The sequence below is a fragment of the Salvia splendens genome, chromosome 5 (genome assembly GCF_004379255.2).
Source record: "Salvia splendens isolate huo1 chromosome 5, SspV2, whole genome shotgun sequence".
In the NCBI taxonomy this organism is placed as follows: domain Eukaryota; kingdom Viridiplantae; phylum Streptophyta; class Magnoliopsida; order Lamiales; family Lamiaceae; genus Salvia; species Salvia splendens.
The window spans coordinates 1,506,638-1,520,326 of NC_056036.1; the positions used below are offsets into that span (position 1 = coordinate 1,506,638).

Below are 13,689 nucleotides of genomic sequence, written 5' to 3' on the forward strand. Positions count from 1 at the left end.
CGGGATTAAATTGTAGTGTTTTTGGTTAATGATATTCCATACCACAACTCAATTCTAGATGAATAATCATGAGATAATTAGTTATAACTAACCATTTGCGACTAAAATAATCTCACAACTTTATCCTAGATTGTATCTTGATATCATTTTATCTTGAAAACTGAACACCACCTTAGTTTAAGAAATTCAAGATTACGAGGGTTGGTACATAACGGGTAGTGTTTATTTAAAGATACATATTCTCTACGTCTACATGGGTCTTAAAAAATGTTAGGAAAAGTAAGAAATGTTGGGAAATGTGGGTGAAAAAAAGTTAGTGGAATATGTGTCCCACTTGTATATATTAGTTTAAATGAAATGTGAGTGGAATAAGTTACTGGAATGTGTGATCCTATTACTATTTATGGTAAAAGTGAACCGCAACTCCTATTCGTGGACGGACTAAAATGGAAAAATGAGACTCGTATTCGCGGACAGAAGGAGGAGTAGTTTCCTCATCCCATTGAAAACAAACGATTCTTTTGTCCATCCCATAAAACACAAACATTTTTGTCCACACTAATATACGACACATTGTTACAATAACATTCTTAACCCCATTAAAAACATAAACGATTCTTTTGTCCATTCCATGAAAACATGAACATTTTTTTCCACACTAATCTACCACAAATTGTTACTACAATACTAGGTACTATTATTTACAATCACTTTACACAACTATCTATGAAGTCGAGTGTTTTCTTCAGTCACAGTAAAATAATTTCGTCTACTGACAATACAAATAACAATTTTTTTTATAATTTGTAGCTGAAATTTGTTAACGTTTGCATGGCCAGATAGTATATGAAATTCATATTTTTGGATGGCTAGTAAAAAAAAATTTGTTGCCTACAGAAGAAACTCTAATTTTGGAGGTTGAATGCTTGAGAATAAAAGGCTTATATTCGATTGAATTTTATTATAATTAGAAAAACACTAATAATTTTTAATTCAGAAAAAAATCCCATGACATATCTAAAAATTTCTAAAATTATTTTGGTTCGACTAATGGAGTTAATTTCAAATAAAAACGTGATCTTGATTTAAAATACTACATGAAAAAAAAAACTTAGATTTTACCGTATAAAATGCCATAGACTAAACCCTAATTCGGTCCTTTCCTCTTATTCAGGCTCTCATTTGCGAAATCGGCCGCCGTGCGCCTCCGCAGCTCCGCCACATTTCCTAAAAGAACACATCTTTGTTAATCGGCATTTCGATTTCGATAAAAGTAAGCCTGAACTCCAACGCAAGTCTAGGTCTGCAAATTCATCGGATGCTAGAATTGCTTGGGTTTTGAGGCAAATTTACCTTTTTTTCGAATTAAAAGTTTTGAATAAGCTTATGTCTATAGCTCGCTGATGTTGGTAGTTCCAAGTTTTGATTTTGATTACATTGATTTGTTCCCTCGTTACCCTTTTTGTTTAGGTAGTAGGGTGTTTGATATGTGGTTTAAAACATTAGGTTGTGAGTTCATTGCCTGCTTAAAATGCTAAATGTTTATATGCCTTACATCATTGGTTTTGAGAAAAAAGAAATGTTTTTGTTCATCTATTTTCCATTGCAATTTATCTAGAATTTTGCATATACAAAGAAGCCCAATGCTTGAATTTGAAATATGAAGGATTTTTAGAAATATTGTTCATGAATTAACATGGAAATGATGGCAACTAGTAAAAGGTATGAGCAGGAAACAATGTTGGTGGCCATGGGGTAGGGGGCTAGAGTGAAACTAATAAAAGGAAGAGGGCCCCTGTCCGTGCTCGAATATTGCATTGTGACTTTCGCAACCTCTTCTATATTAATAATGCCATGCGTAAGTTAGGCATGGCGTGGGGTTGTATGAAAAAGGCAGGGATTGCGTCCTAGTATTGGATAGCAATTTAGACTTCAGCCCGAAAAACTCTTGCTCCCCTGTCTTAATTGAGCCGTCAACATGTTTCCTGCATTGATCTCATTATCTTGCTGATCCATTCATTGATCTCTACCCTTAGGCGTTTTAGGCGAAAGTGTTATTGCCTCTCAATTGTTTTTTTGTTGTAATGCGTAATGTGATTGTTCACGTGTATTGATTGTTTAGCTGATAGACGTGTGTTTTATGTGTATCGAATTGTCGATTGTTTTTGATGAAAAGTGTTATGTGCAGCTGATAGAAGTGGTTGTTGTTGTGAGTTCACTGCCTACTTAAAATGCTAAAAATATAGTATTACATTATTGATTTTACAAGTTGATTTTGAGAAAAAGTAATGTTTTTGTTCGTTAGTCTATTTTGTATTGCAAATTGTCCAGAATTTTGCAAATATGAAGAATCCCTATGTTCAAGTTCAAGTTTTTCTGAATGAAATTCGTTGTTAGTTATAATTTTTTTTACTTAACATGGAAATGATGGCAACTAGTAAAAGGTATGAGCAGGAAACTATGCTGTTGTCCATGGGTTTGGGGGGCTTGAGTGGAACTAGTATAGCGGAAGAGGGCCCTTGTCCATGCTCGAGTTTTGCACTGTGACGTTCGCAACCTCTTCTATATTAATATTGCCATGATATGGCGAGGGGTTGTATGTTGTAAAAGGCGGGGATTGCATCCTAGTATTGGATAGCAATTTAGACTTCAGCCCGAAAACTCTTGCTCCCCTGTCCTAATTGAGCTATCAACGCGTTTCCTGCATTGATCTCATTCTCTTGCTGATCCATTCTTTGGTCTTTACCCTTGCTGCTGTTTACGTGCATTGATTGCTTACAATTTTTGTTGTGATCGACCTCTTTATATTACTCGGATTTGCTTATTTTGATCTTGTTTCTCTCTGATTGTTCCTGTCTTGTTACTTCGATCTTTGCTTTTGTAATGCTCTGTTTTTACTACTGATTTCCATTGCCTTGATTTGTTATCTACGTGTATCAAAGAAAGCCTTCTACATTGATGGATTAAAAGCTCTTTTTTTTCAGCTTTCGAATTTATGTGCTCTTATTTTTCGAATCGAATTATAAAGTTTGGTCCAATTTTGGTTAGTCTTGCAAACCTAAAAACCAATCCGAAAAATATGAATGTTGGATTTGTTCTTAATGATCTCATGCCAAAAAGGATATGGCAATTGGTGGGTTGAGTGATGCTCTCAATAATGAAAAAAACGTTGTCGTATGGTTGATTAGAAGTTAATCTAATTTTATGATTTTTCAAATAATTTAGCTCATAAAAATTCATTTTTATTTTGTTAATATTGTTTTTCGTAGCATATACTATCAGAAATCAGAGTATGCAACCAAATTGAGTATCATATTAATATATAGTGGTTTGCATTATTTCAAATTGTACAAAAAAAGTTAAAGGAATTTTCTATGTCGTGGAAAGCAAATATCAAGCCACTATAATATTTTAATTACAAATTTTTTCATGGATATCCGAATAATACTTTCAATAAGCTTAGCAAATATATTTTTCTTTTTGCAAGTGTAATACACTCATGATACAAAATGATTTCGTAATTAAACTATTGATATTCGTGTCACTCCATTTTGATTTAATAAAGACACAACATTTACATTATCTATGTAGTGTCATACACTACAATTATTTAACCAAATATTATCTTCATAATGATTCTCCTAGACTCTAACAATCTATATCATACATTATCAAGATTGTTATTAACCAAATATTATCTTCATAATATTATCTTAATTTCACAAGGCTGTACTAAATAACTTTTGTTAAATGGAGTAGTACAAAATTCTTAAGACTGGTCACTATTTTTATTGCTAAACGAACCAAATCAATATCGATTTTTTGTAGTATTCAACTTCAGTTGGAATGTTGAGGATTTCATAAATATGTACTATATCTAAATATGATGTTCACAATAATTATTATATTCAAATAATCTAAGTAATTAGTTATAATGTACTGTAAAAAAGTGTTATCAAATTTTGGTCCAACTTATAATTTTAAAAATAAGTCAAAAAATTATAAATTTTAGATTAACCATCGTGAAAAAATTATGATCATCGAAGTGTAATATTGTTCATGTTTTTCAACCAAAAAAAATCTAGTCTTCTTTATAAATAGACAACATTGCTTAATTCACCATCAATGACGTTATCGTACAATTTTTCGGCTATTATATAAGTTATACTTTCACCAAACTATTTTATTATGAGATAGTTGAGAACAAATCTATATTGCATGATTCATCTAACTAATTGTATTTAAATGATCGAAATTCAGTAACCAAATTTGTATCGCCAACAAGAAAAATATTACTACTATACTATTTCCACATGTGAAAATTGATCACGTTGTTTCATTCTAATTTGTCAATTATATTAGTACTAATTACTCAATATATTCGATACCACGAATTTGATTTCATATATTCATCACCATCTTAATATCTCTTAATTTTGACGTATGTAATAAAGCAATCTCCCACCAATCTTCTGTTTCTTTTTATTTTATCCTATCATTACTATGTCGACTCAATAATTCACAATAGAAAGATTATAAGAAAAACAATAAAATAGGAGTAGAAAAAGAGAGCTATTTGAGAGAGAGATAGGCTGTGTTTGGTTATGAGTATATATTTTATTTAGCCCTAAAATCCTAATCCTTCACAAACTAGGGTTTCCTACTTCTCTATATATACTCCATCTCCACCAATTCTCCTCAACCACTCGCTCTCCTACCCTAATTCCTCACCTCTCTTCCATCCTCTCTCTCCTGCTCGCTTCCCTCTCTGTAATCCTCTCTTCTCAGCATAACTAAGGTATTTTTCTTTTGCCTTTTCTTCCATAATCGGGGTTTATCGCTTTTTTGTAATTGCTGTTTTCGATTTTATGTATTTTCGATTGGATTCGTCATGAGTGGTGGTATCGCCGATTTGTATTGTGCTGTCTCTAGTTTGTGTGTAATCGGGGGCTTTCGATATGGATTTGCTTTTGATTTGAAATTCGGGTTTCGGATATTGAATCTGCTCGATTTGATTGAGGTTCGGATTGTTGAGCTTGGTGTTTGTTGATGAGCTTAGAATTAATCTGAAATTTCATGCTTTAGGTGATTTTGATTTGAATTTGTCGGTTTTCCGATTTGGACCTTTTGGTTGTGTGCAGCTGGAATTGGATTTTCTGGGGATCGGGATTGGGATTGTGTTTGGGTTGGGTTGTTTGTTTCTAGGTATAGTGATGAGTTTTGTTCTGGATTATGATTAGTCTTTTTAGATCTTCATACATTGTTAGTAATTTTAAGCTTAAAAACATTGGTTTGCTAGTGCGATGATTGTATTTCTGATTTGGTTTATGATTACATGAAAACTCTCGTCTTATTGCTTGGTGTGGCAACGTGTATCAAAGAATATTGGATCTTTATGCTGAGGTGTAACTGGAAAGGGATAATCTGGGGATTGAGATTGAAGATTATGTTTGGGTTGCTGTGGATGATCCTAGGTGTACTAATGAGTACACCTAGGATCAACAACAGCAACCCAAACATAATCTTCACACCTTAATAGTAATTTTAAGCTGGAAAAACTCTAGTTTTGCTAGTTTGATTGAATTTTTGGTTTGTTATATGTATATATGGAAATTATGTGAATCCTTACATGCTGTTTTGCTTAATCTGTTTCAAGTTTTTATATTGTTGACTGTGGCAATGTTTATGGATGATAACACTGCAATTGATGTGTAATTTGTTTTTTAGAGCCTGCTTAACATTTGTTAGCTTGTTTTTTATTCAGATTATAACTGCATGATATGGAAAAATATGGTGACATTCATGTTTTGGATGTTTGTCTGTTTTTGTTACTTTTTTGGAATTGATACACCAATTCATCTGTTACCTTGTTTTGAACTCTTATGTTTGTGTGCAGGGCTTTGGCTTGTGGACTTGCAGTGATTGCAGTCAGCAAAAGTGGAGCGTCTCAAGTCAGCAACTTCTTTTATGTCTGAGCAAGCATCTCCCTTTTTACTATCAATTGGGTTGCTTGGAGAGTACTGTCCTCCACAGAGGAAAAAGGATAGAAATTCTGCACGTCTAGTTGGTTGCATGCCTCTCAAGTCACATCAAGGTCAGAAAGTACGTAGTGAAGACTGCCAGTTTTCAGGTCCTGCTCCTTTTCTGTGGAATTCATACGATTTTGAAGGAGTAACTCTGACCGAACAAGACGCCTCACTTGCCTACTGATATAGATTGTTGTTTTCAACACCTTCAAAATGGCTTTGCAAAACATTGGTGCTGGGAACAAGGATGATGCCTTCTATAGGTACAAGATGCCCAGGATGATCACAAAAATCGAGGGCCGTGGTAATGGCATCAAGACCAACATAGTCAATATGGTTGACATTGCAAAAGCTTTGAGCAGGCCTGCCTCTTACACGACCAAGTATTTTGGCTGTGAGCTTGGAGCTCAATCCAAGTTTGATGAAAAGACGGGAACTTCCCACGTCAATGGATCTCATGATACTTCAAAGCTTGCTGGACTTCTTGAGAACTTCATCAAGAAATTTGTTCAGTGTTATGGTTGTGGGAACCCTGAAACTGAAATTATCATCACTAAGTTGCAGATGATCAATCTCAAATGTGCTGCTTGTGGATTCATATCAGAGGTTGATATGAGGGACAAGCTCACAACATTCATTATCAAGAACCCTCCTGAGTCAAAGAAAGGAGGAGGGAAGGACAAGAAGTTGAGGAGGGCAGAGAAAGAGAGACTCAAGGAAGGAGAGGCAGCTGATGAAGAACTCAAGAAGCAAAAGAAAGAGGCTGCAAAGAAGAAGGTTCCTTCTGGTAGTTCTAAGGACGCAGTATCAAAAACTTCAAAGAAGAAATCCCACTCCGACGAGGACCATTCTCCAGCTGCTAGCCAAAAGGATGATCGTGAAGCGGCTGAAGACAGTGATGATGACGTTGAGTGGCAGACTGACACTTCTGCTGTGGCTGCACAACAAACTATCCAAGAACAGCTGAATGCTGTCACTGCTAGTATGGTCATACTCTCTGCCAATGAGGATAAGCCTAAATTGGGTAAGGGCTCCCCTGCGAGAGAAGGGAAATCCAAATCCAATGGAGAGACAAATGGGAAAGCTGCTGCGGATAAAGATGAACTCTTTGTCTTGATCAAGGAGTATGTCAACAGGGGTTCTTCTGCATCCCAAATCAAATCATTCCTGAAGTCTCTCTCTGGCTCTCGCCAGCAGCTTGTGAACGCCTACTTCGAAGCCTTATTTGAAGGAGTTGGAAAAGGCTTCTCCAAAGATGTCATGAAGAAGAAGAATTACATCATCGCTGCACTTCAGGATGAGGACTCGCAGCGCCATCTGCTCCTCGCCATTGAAGCCTTCTGCGGGAAGGCATCCCCCGAGGCTGTGAAGGAGGTCGCTCTGGTATTGAAAGCCTTGTACGACAGCGATGTGCTGGAGGAGGAGTTCATCGTGGAATGGTTCGAGAAGGGCATGGCTGGTGGCAACAAAAGCTCTCCAATTTGGAAGAATGTCAAACCATTCATTGAATGGCTCCAGAGCGCAGAGTCTGAATCCCAAGAAGAGTAACTATTTCCTTGCATTTTCTGCAATTCAATTTCCGATTTATATAATTATATGTTCTACCTTGTGTGTGTCGTTACGGTGTTGTCCGTACAACGCTGTTGAGTTATTGTTGTCATCGTCTTTGAATCTGTGAGGTTTTTATTGTGGAGTGGTTCAAGTTTGTGTTTGGCGTCTTGGAAGACATCTTTTTAGTGTTAAGAAACTGTTCAGTGTTTCTGTTGCGTTTGGTTTGCTATTATTAATGACATTTTCTTGAATTATTGAGTTTTCCATGAATGCGTTGCCAATTTGGCATTTCATTTCTCATCTAATTGTCTATAAATCACATAATATTCAATTGTCTTGAGTCGTATATAAAAATGATGTCTTTCGTAATTGTCTGATTCTTATATAAAATGAATGATCTCTTTCGTAATTGTCTGATTCTTGTATAAAATGATGTTTCAATTATATTAGAAAACATAATCAAATAACTTTTGAAACTAAAAAGAAATGCACAAAATACATATAAAGCTTATGAAATCGATCAGGATTGAATCAAACTTTATAATTGGATGATTAATAATATTTTAATTTTCGTGTCTTTTCTATCAGTCAAATGGACCACCATACTTAAATTAGACCCATAAGTTTTAAATTAGACCCATAAGTTTTTTAATATATTGCCACGACCAGAAGCCCAATAACATACACACGGATAATTAATAATTATTCTGACAAAATATGAGCTTTTTAATCCAATATAAATATTATCTTCAGTTGAAAAAAATAAATAAATATTATCTTCTTGTATATTAATTCATTTGTGTTACCACACAATATTATTATATCGTTTTGTCTATTCAACGGTCCAACCCTAATAGAATTTGGACTCAATAAATGGGATAATTGGTCATGAGTATTATTTGGACTGAAATCATTTTTTGGGATAATCGTCACATAAAACTTACAAATATAAGTCCTTTAACAGTTCCACCCTTGGATACAAGCTCGAACAACTTCTACAAATAAGAAAATCTATACAAATGCTAGTATTAATTATAAAATGAGAATTACTTTTGCAATAATTGAATTTGAAACAAGAAATTGTTAGATGACTAGATTTTTTTAGTACTAATAGAAATCATGGGTTTGTTTCTCTTAGTAGTAGTAATAATTGTCAAAACATTTGGTGGATCAAAATTGTGTTACACGGTGATAATTGACATATCCAAATTGTAAAAATAAAATACTGCCAAATCAAGTAGTTATAAACTTTATTCTTATCATAGTCAATGATAATTTAATTTAATATATATAGTGGTACATGTATTTCAAATTAATTAATTTGCTCAAAGAATTTTATATTTGGATTCAATTGTTATATTATGGAGTAATTATTTCTCAAAGCTTTAGCACCTTATTGAGTGTAAATAATTTTTGTCATATGATCATATATTTTTACAAATTTTAAGAAAGATATTGAGGGATTGTAATTTGAATAGAGACGATAGATTTGGTTAGTGGTTTGTTGGCCCACAGTTAAAATAAATGATAGTGGTGCATACTCCCCTATTTAATTAAACTTTTTTAGCTTAAATGGTCAAAAAATATAAAGAGTTACGTCTTCAAAGTTAAAATGGAAAAACTACATTCATAGTTGACAAATGAATATTACAATAAAATTACACATGCACTTTTAAAAGAATAGAGTACATTAATTTTATTTGCTTTAAGGAATCTCGTATTTGAATGTAACAATACACTACTAGCTCCGTCCCACAAAAATATGAACTATTTCCTTTTTATTCCGTCCCACGAGAATATGCACTTTCTAATTTTAGAAACTCATTTATCTCTAATGAGGTGAGACTCAATCTCCACTAACAATACTTTAATTACTTTTTCTCTCTACCTCTCTTTTACTTTACCGATTTTACATTAAAATCCGTGCCGAACCCAAAGTGTATATTCTTTGGAGACGGAGGGAGTATTATTTACTTAAAATAGCCTTGTTTGTTTCATTTCTAATTTTTGTGTGATTATATTTTAATTTTAAAAAAGGTATAAGAAAGCAAACATTATATCTGATCTTACAACCATTTCAGTTACGATTCCTCACAAGATTATTTAGGTTTGATGTGGGAAAAAATATTAAATGATACATTTATCATTACCCTATAGTATAAATCTTGTGAAATTTAAGTAGTTGCTTTATATTTGAAAATATGATACATTCTCTCTATATTATTTTTTTGAACTTATTAAACAGCCTCACATAAAACTCTCAGTATAAATAACTATATCAAGATGAATAAACAGTCGCATTAGATTTAAAAACTACAATCACTCGATACCAATTTGTCAAAATTGACCAAAAATTTAGGTACAAAACTTCAATCTGTCTTATTTAAATCCGGAATTTGATTTTTTTATTCAATTCAGTCCTAGCACAACTCTCTCAAAATAAATAATTACATCGAGATGAATGAATAATTTTTTTTATATTCACTCTATACTAATTTTTAAAAAACCCAAAATTTGACTTTTTTAAAACCCAACCCATCCAAAGATAATCTCATTTAATCACAACGAGACGAATATCGTAACCAAAAAAGGCAAATAAAAATGAAAAAAGAGAGGAAAAAGTAATAATCCCACCACACTCACCTCTTGTTTGGCATGTCTCAAAATCCAAACAAAAAAGAGAAAACGTTTCTCGACACTCTCTTCGGATAAAAACAAGAGCTAAAAACGTGTGTTGAGTCAGTCAAAGGCGACTCACGCTTTCTCCGTGCAAATTTTTTGTTTATACCCTCTGCTTTTCCGGTTGTACGCTAAAAAACGCATCTTCTTTTCTATTTCCCCATTCTACCCTTTTCTACTATGGTTTAAATTATTTATATTTTCTTCGGCTAAAATAAAAAGGGGAAATTATCTGCATTTTCATTGCAACAATTTTTTTATTGTGAAAGATATACTTATGTTTCTTTATTTTTATTAATACACTTTTATCTAATATTATTTGAAAGGAAAAGGCAAATGGAGTATTATTTTGGAATATTGGGTAGAGTCAGACAGTTTGAAATGATCTGGAAAAAGAATAATCCTGGCTTTCAGATATTGATGAAATTAATATTAATAAATATCGTTGGTTGAGTGGAAAAAATAATTAATGTAAAGGGATGTCAGTTTAGTTTCCATTGCATTAAATAAAAGGAAAAGATAGTACTATTAAATTTTTTATTTTAATTTCATTTTTAGACATATCTATGCTAAATAATTTTGAAATCTGAAGCTGTGTGGAGTAATAGTTTGAGATTTTAAGGGGATATATATAGGTTTCATTTCTTTTCACTAAACAGAAAAAAGTGTAGTATAGATTTCAATAAAATTTTGAATAATCTTATTTTGATTTTTTTTAGTGAAGAGGTCAACTACTTGAGTGAAATCGCATCAATTGTTATATATAGTAGGGATGGTTTTTATTTTGATTAGGGATAGTTGTTATTTATTTCTGGTTGGTCTATAATTTTTGAAAATGGAATGTAAAATATTAACTTTTCAATTTTTTTTTCTATTATCCCATAAATGTCAAATTCAAAACTGATTTGGTAATTAAAAACTATACTACAAATCACATTTTTTCGATAATTTTTTGTCGTTTTAATCAAAACTTAAAATAGAATGACATTGTTTTTATAAAACAATGTTGTTTTGTCTAACAACATTATTTTTTCATATAATATTTAATTTTATCATATTATTTTCTATTTTGACCAATGTAACATAATTTTAAAAATAAAAGTGATGGTTTTATATTTCAGTTTCAAAAAATCTCTTGTCAACAAAAGTTTAAGATTGAACTGACAATTGCCCCTTTTAATGATTGTGAGGAAAATTAAAATAAATACTACTCTCTAGTCTGGTTTTTCTTTTGTTGGATCTTAGATGGAATTTTTACTTCGATTGAATTTGATGAAAGTTAAAATAAATGCTCTCTAGTTTGGTTTTTGTTTTGTCTAACAACATTATTTTTTTCATATAATATTTAATTTTATCATATTATTTTCTATTTTGACCAATGTAACATAATTTTAAAAATAAAAGTGATGGTTTTATATTTCAGTTTCAAAAAATCTCTTGTCAACAAAAGTTTAAGATTGAACTGACAATTGCCCCTTTTAATGATTGTGAGGAAAATTAAAATAAATACTACTCTCTAGTCTGGTTTTTCTTTTGTTGGATCTTAGATGGAATTTTTACTTCGATTGAATTTGATGAAAGTTAAAATAAATGCTCTCTAGTTTGGTTTTATATTGAATTTTAGATGGATTTTTAATTTAGGTTGAATTTTAGGAAAATTGAAATAAATACTCTCTAGCTTGATTTTTTGTTGAAATTTAAATGGAATTTTTTATTTTGGTCAATTTAGACATTAAATAATCATTCGTGTAAGTACATTATTAGCATTGATATTGTACATTAAATTTATTACACGAGTGTCTCGATAGCAAATTTAAAGTCCAACCTTACACGAGCTGTCTACACATTAACTTACAAATATTAATCATAACATACGACATTTACTCATAACATAGAAACATGAAATAAATTAAAATAGCATCATTGATACAATATATTTAATAATGTTACAAATCTTGTTTGGAGATAATAATTTCTAATCTCTTTTTGATGAAACTTGAGTGTGAGAAATTGCAATGGCGTTTTTCTCTATTAGTTTCCTAATTAAATAGGTTTGACTTGTTTTACTTTTACTACACAAATATCCAAAAATGCTTAGTTCTAGTGGAATTCTAGTAAATCATATTGGAAAATGAGTGGGAAAATAGACAATCTTCTAGAAAAAGTATACACTACCTGAATAGCCTTGAGCACACAATAAATTTTTTTTGTAAAAGGTGAAATAATAATTTGCTTTTAGTAAAAGTTGAAATAGTAATATGAGAACCATTTAGCAAAATAGTAATAATGGAATGTAATATTTAATATGAACATTCTAAAATGACAATGTATGACATTTAATTGCGGATGTAGAGATGTTATGTAGTAAGAAAAAGTTACACGTTTTAATGTGCTTTTGCAATGTATGAAATTAACAACTGTAAAATTAAAACATATGTAACTGAATATTGTGTTTTAATTTATTATACTAGTTCTTAATACATATCTCTACCCTTAAAAACAGGAATTAGTTATGCCTTTTCATGTCTAATGGTGCTCATCAAACGAAGACAGTATTGGTATATATAAAAAAAATTATAACAGTTGAATCTAAGTTTATAAAACATCTTAACTTAGTAAAATTCGAAAAAAAAAATATGTAATGCAAGTAGAATATTGTGTTTTAATTTATTAAAATTCCTGATATCTGAAAAAATTATATTTTTATTGTGGCTTTTCACAATATCTGAACTGTAAATTAAAACCAAATTGTAAGAATAATGTGAAAGAATATTGTAATTAATTTGGTATAATAATCCGTGATGCATATCTCTACCCTTAAAAACAGGAATTTTATTTTGGTTTACATGTCCACGTGGAGGTGTCTGAAAGGCTGATTGAGGCGATGTAAAATAAACGTGTGCATCAGGCACTTTACGATAAATGGAAAGGGTACTATGGTAATTTCGACTTTCTTTTTTATAGTACTCCCTCCGTCCCGCACTACTCGCACTTATTTCTTTTTTGGGCGTCCTAAGTTACTTGCACTCTTTCCATTTTTAGTAAAAATTTTCACCTACGGCCGTCATTTTTGACTTTCCTATACACTCATTCATTAATCTCCGTGCCGAAAAGGAAAGGGGCGAGTAGCCCGGGACGAAGGGAGTATTACATTTTCCGCTTAATTTGACAGACAAGGAGGTGAATTATACGCGCCATTTGGGAAATTCAGTGCAATTAAGGGAATGTTGTTCGTGTGGCATGTAAAGTGGTATATTGTAATTAATTTTTATATAAACTAATTGACATAAAATTTGAGGATGATTGTGGGACATTACTTGGAAAATAAAATTACAGGCAAATGTTTTAAATAAGTGTACAAAATATTGTCAAATAAAAATAATAAGAAAATACTCCTAAGAAAAGATCATGTATGTAGATGGCGGCGCACGAC

The 13,689-nt window shown here is 31.9% G+C and overlaps 1 protein-coding gene and 1 long non-coding RNA gene across 2 annotated transcripts; both read left to right on the forward strand.

Annotated features, from left to right (window-relative positions):
- Positions 1 to 1,005: 1,005 nt before the first annotated feature.
- On the forward strand, positions 1,006 to 2,957 carry LOC121802120. The gene is made up of 2 exons (XR_006050741.1): positions 1,006 to 1,273; positions 2,455 to 2,957. It is a non-coding gene; the product is annotated as an uncharacterized LOC121802120 (long non-coding RNA).
- Positions 2,958 to 4,653: 1,696 nt separating this feature from the next.
- Positions 4,654 to 7,841, forward strand: LOC121805400 (probable eukaryotic translation initiation factor 5-2). The gene is made up of 2 exons (XM_042205235.1): positions 4,654 to 4,798; positions 5,897 to 7,841. Exon 2 carries the CDS (start codon positions 6,240 to 6,242, stop codon positions 7,572 to 7,574), a length of 1,335 nt encoding a protein of 444 aa, XP_042061169.1. The 5' UTR covers positions 4,654 to 4,798; positions 5,897 to 6,239; the 3' UTR covers positions 7,575 to 7,841.
- The last annotated feature ends 5,848 nt before the right edge of the window (positions 7,842 to 13,689 follow it).

Excerpts from the sequence above, each read along its gene's own strand:
- LOC121805400 (XM_042205235.1), top strand. The coding sequence starts at position 6,240 with ATGGCTTTGCAAAACATTGGTGCTGGGAACAAGGATGATGCCTTCTAT.